This window comes from Talpa occidentalis, unplaced genomic scaffold (genome assembly GCF_014898055.3).
Source record: "Talpa occidentalis isolate TD23 unplaced genomic scaffold, MPIMG_talOcc4v2.1 talOcc4.9, whole genome shotgun sequence".
In the NCBI taxonomy this organism is placed as follows: Eukaryota; Metazoa; Chordata; class Mammalia; order Eulipotyphla; family Talpidae; genus Talpa; species Talpa occidentalis.
Window position 1 is genome coordinate 77,005,477 of NW_023605305.1, and position 18,874 is coordinate 77,024,350.

At 56.0% G+C, this 18,874-nt stretch overlaps 2 protein-coding genes across 3 annotated transcripts; both read right to left on the minus strand.

Annotated features, from left to right (window-relative positions):
• Positions 1-698: 698 nt before the first annotated feature.
• Positions 699-9,917, minus strand: RUSC1 (RUN and SH3 domain containing 1). Its single transcript, XM_037498804.2, is given in 11 exon segments — positions 699-1,450; positions 2,917-3,045; positions 3,863-4,424; positions 5,099-5,145; positions 5,343-5,448; positions 5,528-5,702; positions 5,822-5,898; positions 6,050-6,148; positions 7,696-7,965; positions 7,968-9,146; positions 9,862-9,917. Coding segments are annotated over 10 exon segments (2,727 nt in total). The 5' UTR covers positions 9,061-9,146; positions 9,862-9,917; the 3' UTR covers positions 699-1,281.
• A 289-nt stretch (positions 9,918-10,206) lies between these two features.
• On the minus strand, positions 10,207-18,746 carry FDPS (farnesyl diphosphate synthase). 2 transcript variants are annotated; one of them, XM_037498803.2, is made up of 10 exons: positions 18,673-18,746; positions 17,346-17,508; positions 16,112-16,252; positions 13,052-13,132; positions 12,768-12,890; positions 12,346-12,434; positions 12,180-12,252; positions 11,442-11,519; positions 11,227-11,361; positions 10,207-10,461 (listed from the first exon to the last, which is right to left on the minus strand). In XM_037498803.2, the coding sequence occupies exons 2-10, from the start codon at positions 17,484-17,486 to the stop codon at positions 10,261-10,263; spliced, it is 1,062 nt and encodes a 353-aa protein (XP_037354700.1). In that variant the 5' UTR covers positions 17,487-17,508; positions 18,673-18,746; the 3' UTR covers positions 10,207-10,260. The 2 variants fall into 2 exon arrangements, with proteins under 2 accessions (XP_037354700.1, XP_037354699.1); XM_037498802.2 differs by lacking the exon at positions 18,673-18,746 and adding an exon at positions 17,586-17,895.
• Positions 18,747-18,874: the final 128 nt, after the last annotated feature.

The window sequence follows — 18,874 nt, forward strand, 5'->3', positions numbered from 1 at the left end:
AATTGGTGAGGAATGGGGAACATTAACTCTTAGAAAATGTAAAAAGTATAAGACATCTGAGTCTGATCAAACCTGCTCCTGAGTATTTCCCAAGCTTTGGCTCTGCAGTCCTCAAATCACCTCATGCCTTCATCCAAAGATGAAGGAAAACAGTCAAATTTCTTCTTTCCTGTGTTTCACTTCATAGTTGTCAGCTTCCCCCTAACTTTCCTGTTGCCTGGTTATAATTACAGCTTTCTATTCTTCTAATCTCTTAAAATCTTACAGTAATTCCCAACCCCATCCTCAAAGCTCCAAAGCATCTTAGCTCTTCTCCTTTCAAAAGACTGAAAGGAAACTCTTTAACTCCTACTAAAATAATAGACATCAAATTATTTTGCCTTCACCTGAAATTATATCACCACAGAATATGAAAGAGAAAAAAATGTGTCACTTCTTGCAACCCTTTAATTCTTCCCTTCACAAAAGCGAATCTAAGTACACATTTCAAGGGCCATCTAAGTCTTGCCTGCTCTCCCATATTTCCTCAGATTCCTCCTTTAGCAGTCTAGTAAGACAAACTACCAAGTCTCACAGCAGAGACACACTCAGCTTCAGGCACCATTCCAGGGCCCCTTCTCCATTCCTCAGGGAACAAGACCTGAACCTGGGTGAGGAAGGCAGCATCGGCCCCTGGCTTCCCTCCCCTCCCACCACAGATTACATCCTGAAACTAACAGTGACACGCGCGCACACATTTAACTCCCACGCTTTATTGGGACAAAAGAGGAAGGAGGCAGACCAATAGCACAGGCCACCCACCAGGGGTGTCCAGACGTCAGCACCTAGTACAGCATGAGTACATAATAAATACAGGCAACGTGGGGGGGGTGGGGTGCAATGGGGGGAGATTCCATACACGGAGAAGACTAGAGGCACCTCTAGTCTTGGGAACTGAGGCGTATACTGTACTGGCACAGTTCACTTACAGATGGAGAGGGTAGAGGTGGGGCTAGCTTTCCATTTTGCAGATAGGGAGACTTCCCCTTATGCACGTGGGAAAGAAAAGAGATTGCATGGAGGGACATTTCTCTTTATAGATTTGTAAATTTCACCTTACAGATGGGCATGGGCAGAAAAAAGGAAAGTATTTTATATATTATCAGAAATGGGTGTGGGGGGCAAGTGTCATTTGCAGACAAGGAGTGCTTCAGGGGGGATCCGTTTACATAGGTTAGTGTTCTCCGGCCATTCCACTTCTCGGATGATAGGGAGAGACATTTGCAGGAAAAGGTCCCAGGCCTAGAGAACAAGAGAGGTGTACCCCACGGGCACCAGCCCCTCCACTCCCTCCCGCCCACAGCGAAGCCAGTCCTCGTCCACAGTGGCGATGACATGCAGCACTTCCCCCCGCCGGAAGCTCAGCTGGTCAGGTCCTGCAGCAGTGTGGTCACAGAGCGCCCGGACTGCCCTGTGGGGAGCCAGAGGGAGAGGCTAGGGTGAAAGGGGTAGGGATGCCCCGGCCTCCACCTGCCCAGTGTGTGAAGCATCCTGTTGGCTCAGCTCAGTGAACACGGACAGGGCTCTGGAGGAGGCACAGGGCCCATCTAGCAACATGTTGATTCTCACTAGGCTCCAGCCCCGTGCTGAGCAAACCCAATCTTCAGCACCCACTCTAGCCACTTGAGGTGATCTGCACTTCTCTGGTGCTTCAAATTGACCAGATGCAAACAAAATGACTCATCTTAAGCCTCCAAACAGCTCCTCATCCTCAATCCCCTACCGTGGTAAACAGCATCACCTTCTACCCAGTTGCTCCTGGCCAAAACCGGAATGTGTCTCACTCCTTAATCTCTCCATTGATTGATGTTATCTCCCATTATTCCATCTTCAACTTCGATGCACCGTCCCAGTTTAGGCCTCCAACTCTTCCCTCCGGCTGGACCACTGCATATGGTCCAACAGGTCTCCCTGAATCTCTCCTGGCCTCCCTCCCCAGTTCTTCAGAGAGCCTCCTAAGACATAGCAAGCATATCATTCCCAGGCTTAAGACCCTCTCCTGGCTCCCATCACCTCAGGTGACGTCCAGCCTCCTTCACTGGCCTTAGCATGGCGCCAGCCTCCCCATCACTGCTCCCAGCATCTTGAACTCCAGGCACAACCAATCATGGACCTCATTTACCGAACTTGGGTTCTCCACCTCTGCATCCTGTTCCTTCTGCCAGGTGCACAGCCAACACCATCACTAAGCCTCCCTGAGCCCCTAGACCTAGGGAAGAAGCCCTCAATATGTGACCCCAAAGGACTCAGGGTTCCTCTCCTAGAGTCGTTACCAGAATTGTAACTACTCATCTAGTCATCAGTATCCCACCAACTACACCTTGTTGAGGGCAGGGACCCCAAGATGTATTACTTTGTATTCTCTCCCCTAGCACAATGCTTAGCACATAGTAAATACTTGAAAAACATTGCTTGAATGAATGAAAAATCAAGAAGACTAATCCAGTGGATTGAGAGACCCCAAAGGAAGCAAGACCGCAAAGCAGAAGCAGCTCCTGATACCAAGTCAGAAGACCCCACTGCAGGGAAACACAGCCCCTCAGGGAACACACGTGGGCGCATCCACGTACACACACTGGAATCAAAGTCACCATTAACTGTGTGCCGACGCTTTTATAAAATTACGTTTGGGCTTCACGACAACCATAACAAAAGTATAAACGATCATTTCTTTTTAACGGTGAGAGAAACTAAACCTCAGAGGAATTGGTGTCACACCAATAATAAGCAGTGAAGACACAATGCAAACTTAGCACTGTCTGCCCTGAAGCACAAGACCTTTTATACTCCCTCCCACCTACTCCGTGCGTGCGCGCGCGCACTCACGCATACACACACGCACACACTTGAACACCAATTCTCCCTGATTCCCCTTACCTGTGGGTCTGCACCAAGCTGTCTACTGAGGCCTCAAGCTCCTCAGGAAAGGAGGGAGTGTCAGAAGGTGGCCCCCGCTTCACCAGAGCTAACACGTTCACCGTTGGGGACAGCCAGCTGGAGGGTCTCCTGGAGGAAAGGACACAGGGTTACAAGGTCTTTCCTCCACCAGAAAAGGAACCCAAGAATCCAGGGCTTTTGAAGAGGCTCAGGGGCCAGTCCACGGTTCAAGAGAGGACAGAACATGGTGACCCTGAGGGCAGAGTGGCAACTGTGGGCCACAGGTACTTTAAGTGATAGGGGGTGAGTGACAACAGAGGTCAACAATACCGAAGATCGTGACGGGACCTGTGGAACCAGCAGGCTCAGAGAGATCTAGGGGGTCACTAACATCTGGAGTCATTAGTGTCACCAATGGTCAGATCCTAGAGCAGATGTCAGCAAATTATCTCTGCTCTATAAAGTACAAGATGGAAAATATTTTTGGTTTTCAGGGACAAGAGGCGAAATGGAGGACATTATGTGGGTTCTTACATAACCATCAAATACAGCCACTTAAGAATGTAGGATCGGGCCTCCCCGGTGGCGCAGCGGTTGAGCGCTGGGTTGCGAAGCTGCCCGCAGCCTCTGCGGCACCGGTTCAATCCCCGGCTGCTCCCCGGCCACCGGAGGAGGGTCCTGCATGGCGCGCAGACCTCTCCTGCCGCCCGCTGCTCCCCTCAGCAGTGTGCTTCGGTCCTTCTGCCTGCTCTGCTCCCCGCTCTGGCTCTGGTGAATTCTCTCACCCTCCCGCGCTTCTGACTGTACCCAGTGCTTGTATAAATAAATAAAAATAAATCTTTAAAAAAAAAAAAGAATGTAGGATCACTATAGAATTAGAATGTGGAGTGACTCGGGGCTCTGGGAAGGGGGCAGGAGTGATGGAGGGGACCAGGGATCCCGTTACCTGGACTTTAGGACTCCACTCTCAGTTTCTGTGAGGCCCCCAGGCACTCCAAACAGTCTCCCCAGCCACAAGCCTCTGTCTGGGCCTCTGCCTGGTGTGGCTTCTTCTGGGGGCGGGGTCCTCTCTTGTGCGCCCTCAGCTGCGACCCCAGGACGCCTGCATCCCCACCGGGGAAGAGGAAAGCCCTCGGTGCCCCCAGAGGCATAGACCCGGGAGGCCTGGGTCAGCTGCTCCCACCAGCTTCCCGGTGTGGGAGAGCTTGAGGGGGCTGAAGGAGCTGGAGAGGCCTCCCCAGAAGCCCCCCGAAGACTCTGAGCCAGCCGCCCCCCCCAGTGCAGCATGGCTTGCACGGTCTGCTGCAGCGCAGGAGGTGAGTCCGGCGGGGCCGGGGCAGGGGGCGGGCCCAGGGGCAGGTGGTGGTGGTGTTCAAAGAGCAGGTCCAGGTGGAAGGTGAGTACCGACAGTGGCTGCAGCAGCAGCAGCAGCTCTGTGGACAGGGCAGGGCAGCCGCCTTGGGCCAGGGAGAAGAAGCCGGTGGGCAGGTACAGGAGGGACAGCAGGCCTGGGAAGGAGCAGCTCACATTAGCCCCACCCTGGCCTAGTCCCAGAGGACCCTGCATCAGCCCCCAGTCAGCACACATCCCCCCAGCCTCATTCAGTGCTCCACACGGGAGGGGGTGGGTAAAGGGGGGTATGTGAAGCCCAAAGGGGGTATGTTTGACATCCCTGCATAGATAGAACAGAAGCCTAGAGAGGCAGACACAGGTAGAACAAGTGGTGACTAGCAGCTAACAGAAAGGACTTGAGGGTCATGGGAGCAAAATGCAGGAGTGGGGGGTTAGTCTAGCCTGAGGGTGGGGTGGAGCCTCATTAAAGAAGGTTCCAAAGGAGGAACGAAAGTTAGAGAAGAGCAGGAGGTGGAGGGAGGCCAGTTTTAGATGAAAGCACATCACGTCGGGTTCTCAGGCAGGAAGAACCGAAAGAGAAAGGACAACAGTCACAGGAAAGCCACAGAGCTGGAGGCAGGGAAGAAGGTGGCGGTCACATGACCAAGGTCTGAGGTGAGGATTTGGGTCTTTTCTCCTATGGGCAAAGGGCCCTCTTGGAAGAGTTTTAACCAGAAAAGCAATGAGATCAGATTATTCGGGCAGCATTGGGAACCAAGAGAAAAGATCCCTTCCCCTCCCCTGCCCCCAAGCCCTTCAATCCCCATCCTCTCCCATTCGGGCCTCTGACCTGCATCTTCCTGGAGACTGGAAAACCAGAGTTCCAACTGCTTAGTGCTGGGGAGAAAGGAGGGGACAGAATTCAGGGACGTGGAGTTCCAGCCCCGCTGGGTGGGAGGCAGAGATGAGCCTGGAAGAGCAGAAGCTTCTGGGGACATAGAGCACCCTGACTGCATCCCCACCCCCCCACCCCCCCACCCCCGCCCTTGCGGGCCCCAGGCTGAGGGAGTGATGCCAGAGAGGAGGACACTCACTTGAGGAGACCCAGAATGAAGGCGTGGAAGCGGCTCCGGCTGCTGCTCAGGGGGGCCAGGCGGCTAACCTGGCTATATAGGGCGCCCAGGCCCCGGGTGCTGGAGCCTGAGGACACCAGGCCTGTCAGCCAGGCCCCAGCCCTGCCCAATAGCCACCCACCATCCAGCCCTTAGCCCCCCTTTACCAGGCTTTACAGAGGCCCCCACCACACTCCAGGGGCTGCTCCTGCGCTGCCCTGTGATGAGGTCCTTCCGGAAAGGCTTCAGCCCATCGGCCACCAGGGCGTGGAGGGCTGGACAGAGAGTGGTCAGCACCAGGTGCCCCACGTCTGGGCTCAGCCGGCTGTCCCCCAACTGGGCCTGGAAATCAGTGCAATGGGCCTGGGTCCAGAGGTGCCTCTAGCACCCTCCCCACCAACTGTTACTGGCCCCCGGAACGGCATTACTGTCACCCCCATACATTCCCCAGGCACCTTCACCTTCTGAACCAAGTTCCGAGCAGCCCCAAAGTGCGAGATTATTTTATCCACCGAGGCGCTGACAGCTATCAGGAGACCTGGGAGGGGGCGCAAGGGAAGAAGCATCAAAGTCCACCAATCTCCCCGGCAAATCCAAGGGACCTGGAGAGAATGGTTTCATGCTCATGCAGTCCCACCCAGCGAGGGGAGGCTGATTCAGGAGCCTGGGGTCCAAGCCAGACCTCCTACCTTTCTTCTGCTCCTGAAGCTGGCCAGTCCCACTCCGGGCTTCTGCCATCCACCGTCGCTGGGCCCCGGGGACACCGGCAAAAGACCAGGAACTGCGGACTGGAGCAAGGGAAGAAGACACAGTGACACTTAACCAAGGGTTACCCCAAGGACTCCGGGATTCCGCACAGGTCACCTGCGGCGCGGCACAGAGCCCCAAAGTGAGCCCTGCACAGATCCCAGCCACCCCTCTTCCCCCTCACACCCCCTCACACACACACTTCCCACTTCCCAGCCTCGGGGGCCGACTCCCACCTCCTCGGCCACGGAAGTCCCGGGGCGGGACTGCTGCACTCACCGCCCGCCAGCCCGGCTGGGGCCTGCAGGGCGGGAGATCAGAGGGCCGGGGAAGGAAGGGGCAGCCCTGCGCCCGCCCCAAGCCCTGGTCCGGCCCGCGGAGACCCGGGGAACACGTGGGGATCCTGAACCAATGGAAAGACAGACAGACGGCAATGGGAGGAGGGACAGAAGGTGAGGAGACCCTAGGATTGGGAGGCTGGAAGGCCTCGGAAAGGGGAAACCCGAGCCCCCGCGACAGCGCGCGAGCGGCGGCCGGGGAGGGCGCGCCTGGAATCTGCTCGGCCAATGAGCTCCGGGAACGCCCCTCCACCCTCACCCAACAGGTGGGGATCCGGCTGGAACTGCAGCCCCGGCCCGGGGCCCCCGCACCTGGGAGCGCGCCCCGCGGCCCCCGCACCGCGCGCTTCCCCGGCGCTCCGGCGCGCCCGGGCGGGGTAAGGCCGGGCCCTGGGGGGGGCGGGCAGTCTCCCCGCGGCGCCGGGAGCGGGCGGCCTCCCGGGGCCAGTGGCGGGCTCGGAATCCGCAGGGGCTGCAGGGCGGGGCCGAGCCCCAAAACCCAGGAAAAGCTACTGTGAGACCGCGGGCGGGGCGGGCGGGCGGGGCGCCGCCGGGGCGGGCCCGCGGCCCCCCGGGGCCGTCTTACGTAGCCTGGGCGGAGGCGCGGGGCTCCTGGTCCGGCGAGGGCCCTTCGGCGGGCGCGGCGGCGGGGGGGCGGGCACCTGGCGGGGCGGGGAAGCCGCGGCGGGGAAGGAGCTACTTCTGGGGAAGAGCGGGGACAGCAGCAGGGCCAGCTCAGGGCTGGCCAGGCAGGGCAGGGCCCCCCGAGCTGGAGGCGAATAGGCCCCCACCGGGGACAGGCGGGCGGGCAGCAGCGGCTCCTCCGGGGTGCTCCGCGCCCCCAGCAGCCGCAGCCCCGCGCCGGGCCAGCCCGCCAGCGGCGCCAGCAGCAGAGCCCCGGCGGCGCCCGCGCCCCCGCCCTCCAGCAGAGGGCGCCCGGCGGCCGCGAGCCGGAAAACCAGCGGCCGCGGGAGCGGGAGGGGACGGGCTGCAGGCGGGGTTGGGGGGCAGGTGCGGGGCGGGGGAGAGGGCAGCGGGGCCGGCAGCCAGGCAAGGAGGGCGGGAGAAAGAGGGAGCAGAGAGTTAGTCCCGAGACCCAGTGGCCCGCCAGTGCCCCTGCCCCGGGGCGCTCCCGGGAGAAGGGCCAGGAAGGAGGGTGACGCAGGGAGGGAGACGGGGGCAGGCGGCCGGCTCTGCAGGCGAGGCGAGGCCGCCCAGCCCTCCGCCCGCTGCCTCCTGCGGCCTCTTACCCTCCAGGCCGGCCCGCGCGCCGGGCTCCTCGGGTTCCCTCGCGGCTGGGTGCTCCTGGCCGGCCACCGGGCTGCCCGCCCTGCCCTCCTCGGGCTGCCCTTCCGCGATGGGCTGCAGCCCAGGGCGGTTCTTCTTCCTCCGGGGCGGGACGGGTGGGGGCGGGGGGCGGGACGGGACCAAGGCCCAGCCGGCTGGGGGGTCCCGGGGCGGGAGGGGTGGGGGCGGGGCCCGGCTTCGGGCCCTGAGTTCCTTGAAGGTGGTGACTTCCCGGGAGGCGGGGGCGAGCTGCCCAGCGACCCGGCGGGGGGCAGCTCGGTGTCGGGCGAGAAGACGATCAGCCAGTCGCTGCGGTCTTTCCTGGCCTGCGGCACCAGGGGCCACCCCGGGCCCCGCTTGCGCTTCTGGGCCAGCTCGTGGAAGGACGTGATTGTCCGGTGGGGCACCGGCTCCTCGCTGACGTCACTTCGCCATTCCCCATCAATTCTCCCTGCATCTGTTTTTGAGCCAGAATCAGTTATTCCTGGGTTGGTTTTCCAACCGGAGTCGAATTTTCCGGGTTCCGTTTTCCAGCTGGAGTTAGTGTTCCCATTGATTTTCCAACCAGAGTTATTGTTCTCAGTGATTTTCCAGTCAGCTTCCGTTTTCTCTGTGTCGATTTTCCAAATGGGGTTGATTTTCCAACTGGGTTCGGTCTTACCGGCCTCGATCTTCCCGTCATCCGCCTCTGTGAGCTCTGAAATGGGGAGCTCTTGCTCCCGGCCCTCGTCCTCTTCCTCCACTCCCGAGGAAGGGCGGTCCTGGCAGGTGGTCAGGGCGTTGCAGTTGGAGTCCAGGCCAGGGCCGGGTGGGGAGGATGCTCCGGAGCAAGAATCAGGGGAGCAGCAGAAGCTGTCCGGGGAGCAGGCCCCGGGGCCCTGGGAAACCTGTGGGGGGGTCGGCTCCAGGGGGGCGATGCTGGCCTGAGGGTGGGCATCCTCTTCACCGGGGAGGTCTCGCGAGTAGACTGAATTGGGGGACTCGTCGGGGCTCAGATCTGAGCAAGAGCTGAGAGAGGAGGAGCAGCCGGGGTCCGAGGGAGAAGTAGCCCCCTCGTCCTCCTGTGCGGGGTCCTGCTCGTTTTCTAGGCCCGGCCGGTGTTCCTGGCAGCATCGGCAGGGCACGGCCGGGCTGTTGGAATTGGCGTCCACCAGGGTCCCGCTGCAGGGACCCCGGCTCTCTTTGCCCCCGGTATCCCCTGGGGGAGGGGATGTGCTCAGGGGCCCCTCCCGTAGCTCTGGACGGCGGGACAAATGCAGACCCAGAGAGACATGCTGGAGGTGGATGTGGTTGAGGTTGCAGAGTAAAGCCCTCTGAGGGGACAGCATGGTGCCGGCGGCGGCGGGGTGGCCTCTAGACAATCAGGAGGATCGAGCTTCTCGCATCCGCCTACCTGGCAACCGCAGATGCAGACCTAGGAGACAGAGATGGTGAAACCCAGCCCGCGAGGGTGCCGGCCGCCCGAAGGACGCCGAGGTGACTGACGGCGGAGAGCCGGCCTGGAAAGGCGCCGGCGGCTTCCGACGATGTTCAAATGGCATGCAAATGACGATCGACCGGCCATTAGTTTCCACTGCAGTGTTTGCAGGTGGAGCCGAATGCAACCCCTCGGGAATGGGGCGGGGAGGGTCAGAGAACGCGGCTGCGCTATGGATCTCCGCGGAGATGCGGGGGCTTGAAAAAGGATGGGGGCCCAGATGGACCCCCGGATGTTCTCTACCGCAATCTGGCCCTATCCCCCGGCCTGACCCTAACTCTGAGGGAGAAACCAGGAGACGCCCCGCCCAGATGCTCTGAAATGGAGGGGTGAGGGGGAAGGGCACAGCAGGCCGGTTAATGCAGAAAAGGGGCGGGTGTGAGGGGGAAGGACCCAGCAAGCGTCAGTATGTCAGCTCCGCCTGGCACACCGCCCCGCACACCCCAGGTGGGCTCCGGGCTCAAGCCTGCAGGAGCCGCGCACCTTCACCCGGCTCGGAACACCAGCGTGTCGACCCATTCTCTTCGCACTAGTCTTCAGTCTTCCAGCCACCACCCTACCCGGTCTTTATTCATTTTACCACTCCCCTCTCTCGCCTCGCCCCGCGTGCTTCGATCCTCCCACCCACACCCACAGGTCGAGCCCGGCTCACCAGGGTCCTCCTGCCAGCGTTCCCGGTGTGGACCAGCCCGCTGCTCCCACGGTCCCGCCCGGCCCAGCCGACCCGAGGGGAGGGGCGCTAGGACAACCCGCCCGCGCTGCGCAGCCGCGCCCCTTCACGCAGGGGTGGGGCGGAATTCAGACCCTCCCCCAGCACTGACGTCTTACTGCGTCATCCAGCCTCCCAAGACCTGCTCACGGCTTTTGGTCTAGCCCAAGATTCTGGCCCAAAGGGATCCTGAAAGCAGGAGCCAACATCCAGGCTTCCTTGCAGCCATCCCCATCCTGCCGGACAAAAGTGCGCCGCTGGCTGGCACAGCAGAAACAGAACCACGAGAAGGTTACACAATAGTTTATTGAGAGCCTTCCCTCCCGGCCCTCAGCCTCTAAATCAGTTTTTCCGCTTATAAATCTTGTGTGCGAGTCCCAGGAAGATGGACGGGGGCATGGACTCAGCATGCTGCTTGATGAGACTCATAAGGCGGCTGTAACTGTCTTCTTCATATTGCATGTACAAAGCTGGCAGATTCATTTCCTCATACAGTGTCTTCACCCGGGCCACCTTCTCGGCCTCCTTCTGCCCATAATTCTCCTGGAAGGGGTTAGAGGCAGGAAAATGGGCTCAGCCTTCCCTTCCTACTTCCCTCAACCATATACTTTAGAATATGTGCAATGCCCCTCACTCCATCCCTGCTTCCAATTTCAGAAAGCCTAGGACCTTCAACAACCTCGTCTCCATCCAAAAAGCTCAGTGATTCAGGGTTCAGGTCCCTGTACCCCAGGGTTTCTCAATCTTGACACGACTGGAATTTTGGCCCAGGTAATTACAGCAAGTTGTACAAAGTTTTCCTGCTCTTTGAAAGGTGTCTGGCAGCATACCTGGCCTCTATCCATTTAGAAATACCTGTAGCACCCACAGTACACTGAGTTGCAAGAAAAGATGTCTGGTAACATTTGCACCTGGAGGTACAAAATTACCACCCTTAAGAACCACTACTGGAAAAAAAAAAAAAAAAGAACCACTACTGGGCCTCCCTGGTGGCGCAGCAGTTGAGTGCTGGGCTGCGAGGCTGCCCGCAGCCTCTGCAGCGCCGGTTCGTTCCCTGGCGGCCGAGTGAGGGTCCCACATGGCGCGCAGACCTCTCCTGCCGCCCGCTGCTCCCCTCAGCAGCGTACCTCGGTCCTTCTGCCTGCTCTGCTCCCCGCTCTGGCTCTGGTGAATTCTCTCACCCTCCCGCGCTTCTGACTGTACCTAGTGCTTGTATGAATGAATAAATAAATAAATAAATCTTTAAAAAAAAAAAAAGAACCACTACTCCCTCTTCTCAGCTCCTGAACCCATGGCCCTCTTGGGCACCTGTAGGATCCGTTTCTGTTCTGGAGAGGCCCGTTTCAGACACTGAACCACCAGCCAGCTGCATTTGTTGTCCTGGATGTCAGTACCAATCTTGCCAGTCACGCTGGGGTCCCCAAAGAGATCCAGGTAATCATCCTGAAAGGGAGGAAGAATGAAGAGGTCCAGGGAGGGAAGGAATGCTGTACCCACTCCGCCAGGGCCTCCCGCCCTCCTACCTGGATCTGAAAGAACTCTCCCATTTCCAGCAGGATCTTCTTGGCGTTGGCATGCTCATGTTCCCCATCTACGCCGGCCTACAGTGAAAGGGCACCCATAAGCCAGAAGCCAGGGGTGCCTTCCTCACCCCTCTCTTCCCCCCATTACGTCTTGCCCCATGCAGCCCCCAAACCACCTCTCCTTTCATACCCCCCTGGCTCTCTGAAAAAGGAATTCCAGACCCCTGTCCCAACCTCCATCGCACTTGTTTTTCACAGAGATGAATCCATTCTGGAGGCCCTGACACAATCTTCTTCAACAATCAGACCCTGAGTCACTCTGATACCTCTTTCTAAACTTTTTGCCATTTCCAACTTCTCGCAGGATGAAAAGGAAACTTGGAGAAGCAAGGCCCGGTCCAACAGTTAATCCCAGACTGCCTTTGAAATTCATTCTCCTCCCTCCTTAGCCTGAATTCTGTCTTCCCATTCCTCTCCATACTCATATGGGGCTCAGGTCCCTCTAGGATGGGCCAACTACTTTCCTATCATTGGCCTCCATTAATTTTTACAATAATCCTGTGAGGTGGAAATATTGTCCTCATTTTACATCTGAGGAATTAGACTCAGAGAGATTAAGTTACTTGCTCAAGGACACACAGCCATTCAGTGGGGGATCGTCCCAAACTGTCTGCTCTGTGCCCACCTGTCCAAAAGCCCACATCAGCGGGGCAGGGAGGTGTGGGGAGGCTCACTCACCATGTACATGGCAGCAGCTACAGGGAGGTAGAAGGAGTAGAACGCAGTCTTGTACTTGACAATAGATTTGTACCTGAGTACGGGGAAAAGATAAACCTCCTCAGAAGGGCAGTGCCCGGTGGGAGCCCTTACACACTCTTCAGACATGGTTCCCACTCTCCCTCACCTCTTTTCAGTGAATCTGCCAAGATCCACATTGCCCTGGGGAGCTGTGATGAGGTCCAGGGTCTGTCCAATCTCAGTCTGATAGGAACACTGAGGAAGAGGAAGATGGCCCATAAGCTGATGGCCCATAAGCTGGATTGTCTCCAGGGCTAACGAACTCTGAAATTCTGGGCCCCACATCCCATACCATTCAACAACTGGGCAGAGTGAGAAATGAAGGAAGAGAGGGCCCCAAAACTCACATTCAAACACCCAGTCCTCTGTCGCGCCTTCCAATCACACAGGGACAGAAAAGCCCTTCCCAACTCCCTTCCTCGCTTTCTTCCCCTCCCAAGCAACCTGAGCTATCGGCTGTGCCCTGAAAGCAGCTAATGACAGTATCTATGGGCACTCTCTGGGCACTGGGTCTGGTCCGAGGCACACCTGCAAGAAGAGCTCGATCAAGTTCAGGTAATAGGGCTGTTCCCGGCAGTAGAGTTTCAGCAGGCGATAGATACATGCTTCCAGAAGGAGAGCGTCATTGACGGCATCCAAACCTATGCCCGGCTGACAGGGGCGCAAAGGAAAAAAAAAAGTAGTAAGTCCCCAGGTCCCTAGTCTAGATTCATACCAAGACCTGTCACTGTGAACACAACAGGCTCTATGTAACCACCTCCCTGGGGTCCAAGGATGTGCCCACACCCACTGCTACTTCCCCTCCACTTTACCTTTTTGTACCAGCAGGGCTGCCCCCGTCGGGTGAGGGATGAATCCATGATGTCATCTGCCACCAGGAAGAAAGCCTGGAGCTAGGAGAATGAAAAGTGGAATGAGACCTCCAGGGCTCCTTATTACTGTTCTTCACAGAGCAACAAGAGCTGCTGCTTTTGATAATCACCAGGAACTGGGAAGGAAGGTCAGGATGGGGAGGCCAAAGACTCCAGCTCTGTGCTGTGGGACTTTGGGAAGTTGCGTGACCTGTTTGGTACAGGCTTTCCAACTATAAAATGGGACTAAAACACTCATTTTCAGGGCAAGAGACTCCAACAGGGCGTGGCAAGTCCAGGTCAGCAGCCCTAGGTAACCGCAAGTATCAGGGAGATGATGAAACATCAGACTGACTTCTTCTCTTGCCAAAAACTGCAGTGAATACTTAGGGTCAGATTTTCTCAGCAATTTGCCTTTACGTGACTTCTGAAACCAAATAAGCTTGCGACTGTATGATCCCTGAGCGCTCTGCTTATACATTCCAGGGATCAGGAACAAAGCCCTACCTCAGGGGACCATTTGGGGTATAAGGCTAACAGGATGGAACTAAAGACTAACTTCTGGTGACTTTTAGCTAGGGGTCTTAAACATCTTTTAACACTCAAACATTAGCAAAGGCCTTAGTCTTCTGAGGTGCCTGCACATGTCGGCTTTCCCATTAAACTCAACTCCTAGGAGGCAGGGACCACACGTCTCCCTCCTGGCATTCCCAGAGGCCAGCACAGCCAGCGCAGAGTGGGTGTGTGCTAAGTGCCGGTCTACTAAAGACACAGAGAAAGAAACACTGTAACATTCCCTCTGAAAAGGCTTGTGTATATATTCCAGTTCCTTAAAACAGCTTTTCAAGACAGTTTTCAAATCTTCACACCACCTACTGTGTGTGCTCTAGTACATCTGTATTGCTCAGAGGAAGCCCCTAATAATGTAACAGTGTTATATATTTGGAGTGTCATGGTCTGAATGTATCTCCCCCCCAAATCATATTGAAATCCTAACTCTTAAAGATGATGGTAGATGGTATCAGGAGGTGGGGTCTTGCGGGGTGCTTAGATCCTGCATGTTGTATGCGTGTCCCTTGCCCCTTTCACCACAGGAGGACACAGCAGGAGGGAGTCACCAAAAAGGCCACACTGGTGCTTTGATCTTGGACTCCCCGGACACCAGAACTGTAAGCACTAAATCTCTGTTGTTTATAAGCCGCCCAATGTGTGGCATTTTGTTACAGCCACCCAAACAGATGAGACACATGTGATAATGGCATTGAGGTTATAAGGGTAAATGTTCTTGTTTTTAGGAGGTGCTGAAATAGAAAAATAAGAGGTTGGATGAGATGAGGCAGATGTCAAAAGAGCATAGAAGCAGAAATTATAACAAAAATTGCCCAAGAAAAAACAATGGCATACATACAACCCATATGGCATCTTGGATAAGTGACAGCATTACAGTGGTGTTTAAACACACTCATAGGTGAAGTAAGTAAGGGTGAAGCTCAAGTTAATAATAACTTATCCCACCTGGAGAACTGACCTGTGAGTTCTCACCACCCTTGACCTGGAGTTCTGCTGCTCTGTTCTGCCTCATCTTCCCACCCTTCCCTTCCTGCCATCTCTGTTTTACTTTTTTTTAAAGATTTATTTTATTTATTTTTTCATACAAGAACTAGGGTGTAGGCCAGAGGTGGGGGGTGGGGGTGAGAGGATTCACCAGAGACAGAGTGGGGAACAGAACAGGCAGATCTACTGAAATACACTGCTGAGGGGAGCAGCGGGTGAGACAGGAGAGGTCTGCCACGCTATGTGGGTTATCTCCCTGGCTGGGGATCAAACTTGTGCTGCAGTAGCTGCTGATAGCTTCATAGTGCTGAGACTTAACCCCTTGAGCCACCATGGAGGCCCTCATCTCTGTTTTTTTGTTTTTTAAAGATTTATTTATTTATTTATTTATACAAGCACTGGGTACAGGCAGAAGCGCGGGAGGGTGAGAGAATTCACCAGAGCCAGAGCGGGTAACTGAACAGGCAGACTGATGAAATACACTGCTGAGGAGAACAGCGGGCGCGGCAGGAAAGGTCTGTGCACCATGTGGGACCCTCGCCGGTGGCTGGGGATCAAACTGGCGCTGCAGAGGCTGCGGGCAGCTTCACAGCCCAGCGCTCAACCGCTGTGCCACCAGGGGAGGCCCATCTCATCTCTGTTTTTATGGGCTCCTGAGAACTTCCCAGTCCCTAAAAGGGCACCCTGTCACTCAGGGTCTTGTTCCTGAGTGAGGACATCATCCCAATTCTCCAGCACCATCTCACTTACAAGCTCTAGGATTGACTTTCCAATACCCACATGACAGACAGCACCACCAGCTCTGGCAAACCCAGAATGCAGTGTGGCCGACTTTCCTCACATCCTCCCTGAGCTGGCTGCCTATCTCCGCAGGCCAGGAGCCTCAGCACCATCCCTCAACACCAAGTCCTGAAGGCTCTTCCCTTCTGGGTTCAATGCCACCCTCCTCAGGGCCTGGTACCCCTCCCAGAACCCAATCCTCTTGGCACTCATGAAGTCTTTAGAAAGACCAGCAAGCCATACATGTTTAAGAGCCAAGTGAGGAGCCAGGGAGCCAGACCTCCACAGGGAACACACACCCTGTCTCGAGGAGTGACTCAATTCTACTTCAAATGATTGTTGCCACACATGAGAATCTGGACTCAGATTTAGCAATTTTCCAAATGATGCTAGAAATCTGGGTTTTTATGTGAAATCTCTTCTTTGCTAAATTTAGCTGAGACTTAATTTTTAAAACACTTTGGAAAACTATCATTGGGCTGCCAGTTTTCTATCTCTGCCTTAGGCAATCTTTAATCTTCTGGAAGGACGAAATCATTTTATGGCTGTCCTCTGCGCAGAGGAAAGAGCTGACTGACTCTGACCAGTCTCAAGGCCCTTGGTTCACGGGTCAGTCTACAGGTTGAAAGTTCCAGGCACCCCAACTCTAATGAGCCTCTTCCCCTGCCCTCCCCACATCCCTCTCACCAGTTCCACACACCAGCCCACAGTCAGGGCCCTCGAGAGGCTCTCAGAATCCTGCTTCTGTGGATCCACCAGCTCCCGGAATGCTGCCAGCACAGTCATGCCCCGATTGTACTTGCCTCCAAGAGCATTGTATTCCAGGACCTGGACGGCAAGGGCAGGGATTAGACATTCAGGGTTCACAGAGCAGCTACCCTGCTATTTCTCCTTGTGGTCCCCCACTTCCATCCTGGACCTAACTTGCTTCTACTCAACCTGACTCTCCTCCAGGGAGTCTCTGAATTGCTACTCTCTTAGCTTCTTCCCTCAAAACCTGGAGCACAGCTCTCTCTGTGTTGTCTTCCTCGGTAATTTTGAAAGCTCCATAGTGGCCCCAAGCCCAGGAATGGGCTTAAACCCAGGAAAAATTCTATAGGTACTATGGGATTTACTGGCCCGCTCAGGTCTCTCCTGCAGTGCCTTCCCATCTTCATCTCTCCCAGGCTTCCCCTTCCAGCCCACCTCTGCCCAACCATCTATTCCTCCCCAGTTCAACACATGTACACTTGAAAAGCCCCTCACTATACTAAAGACAAGGACCCACCAAAGCTGGCCAGAGTTGACTCAAGGTGGGGGTGCTCTCCAAGCTCTGCTCTGGCCACCCCCATTCCTCCAATGGTGTCTCCTCCTGCTGGGGCTTCTCATTTTGTCTTCTGCTACCCTGCTGCCCACCACTTGGAAGACTTCCCTTTAAATATCCATCCCAATGGAGACAAGCCACCCCCTTTCCCTTGGTTCCTCTGACACAAATATGACAGACAGCATTTATAAAAAAATTTGTACTACCTACTCCAAAAGAATAAAATAATTAGACAACTATCTTGGCAAAAGTCCCTGTCCTAGAGCAGGAGTGTCTGATGATACATTAGCTTCTCTCAGGCCCCAGGCCAAGGTAGCACCTTACAATTTCTGAATGCCTAATTCCTTTTCTTAACAAAATCAAGGTTCCAAGTCTTCACCCCCAGGGCCCTCCACCCCATACAAAGCACTTTGGATATGGATTGTGCACGAAACCACAAAGCAGGATAGATGAGCTGGGTAAGTGCACTGCCTGGGTCCTGCCCTCTTCAGAGCCGACCCAGAGGCACTCAGGTAAAAGTCTGCTCCCACACCTGTCAGAAGTTCTCCAAAACCACAACTTGAATCCCATGCACAAGAGTGACCAAAGATCCACTCCCTCAAGTCTGGAACCCCTCACCTCTTTAAGCCGGGTAATAGCATCGCCTGTCTCAGGGTGCCCCAGCTCATCCTCAGTCAGCACCTTGACAATCTGGGAGAAGTGCTGGATGAAATTCTGCTTTTCTTGGCCACAAACGTCCAATTTTTTGTCTCCATTCATTCTGAGAGAGGAATAAAGTGATCTGAGGAGAGGGAAGACAAGTTAGGAAACTGATCAGCTGCTTCCCTCCCCAAATCCCCTCACCCCCACCACACTCACCGAGGCTCCTCTGTCCACGCTTGGCACCAGCAGCGGGCACTGTGCCAGGCCCCCAGGACTGGGCACCCCCGCACCAGAGAGGGTCGCTGTAGAGGACCCAGCCACCTCTCCAGGGGCACCCAGCAGGGGGCTGGCAGCAAGAAGACCCCCACAGATCTCAGCCAGCGGGACAGAGGCATCATGGGGAGTGGCACAGGGAGGAGGCACCAAGCACTCCCTGCAGGAGCAAGCACCAGAGGCAAATGCATGGTGGCAGCTCCCCAGGTCATCCCCACCACCCAAACTGTAACCTCTGTAGCCAGAACGCCTGAAACTTGAGATCATTTACCAAAAAAAAAAAAATATATATATATATATATATGGAACAAAAACCGGTATCTCTGACTGAAACTCAACTGGTCGCACTTAAAATAAGATGGCTAGTATTTAATGACATCTAACTTTCTCCTCCTCAACCACGAACTCCTCCAGGTGCCTCCGGCATTGCTATTCTCTTGGCTTCTTCCCTAAAGTGCAGGAGCACAGCAAGAGTCCAGAGAAAAGTAACTCAGGACTGCGGGCTGGGCGGCCCCTTAAGTAACCCTATTTTATAAAGATCAAACTGAAGCTCAAGACGGTGGGTGATCACCCCGGCAGAATAGCATTATTAACTCGAGAACCCGGGGTCTCTCCTGGTAGCAGATGAAAGCGGGTGTGCAGGTTCTCTGACACGCCTTAGAGATAAAAGTGGATGCTAGGGGCATGAGCTGTGGAGCGCTGGGGCTGGTCGACCCTAGTCTTACAGGGATCATTGCGCAGACAGACTCGGAGCAACACTGGGGAGGTTCGCAGCAGAAGAGCAGCCGGGGTCCGGCCATGTAGGGGATTCCAGGGAGTCACATGGCAGAGTTCCCGAGTTTCCGCACGTCCAACGAGTCAGCCAGTCGAGCTCCCGGACCCGCCCACCCTCCCCGAAAAAAGAAAAAAAAAAAAGTCGGGCAACTCCGATACAACAGTCTGGGCCTCCTGTGCCTGAAGGTACCGCTACAGAGCTAAGGCCTGGTTCCCGAGACGCCCGCCCCGCGCCCCAGCCCGCAATCCCTCTCACCTGCTCCCAGATGCCGGTTTCCGGTCCAGATCGTCCGCGCCGTGCTCCCAAAACCCATACCCGCCCCTCGCTCGGCCCGCTGGGTTAAGTAGTTCTCGAGCTTCCTCCACGATACACAAAAATGCCTCAAGGAACTACAAATTCCGGCGGGCCGCGGGAGAGACAAAGGGACGCAATCCTGCGCGGGCGGGCTGGGTGGAGA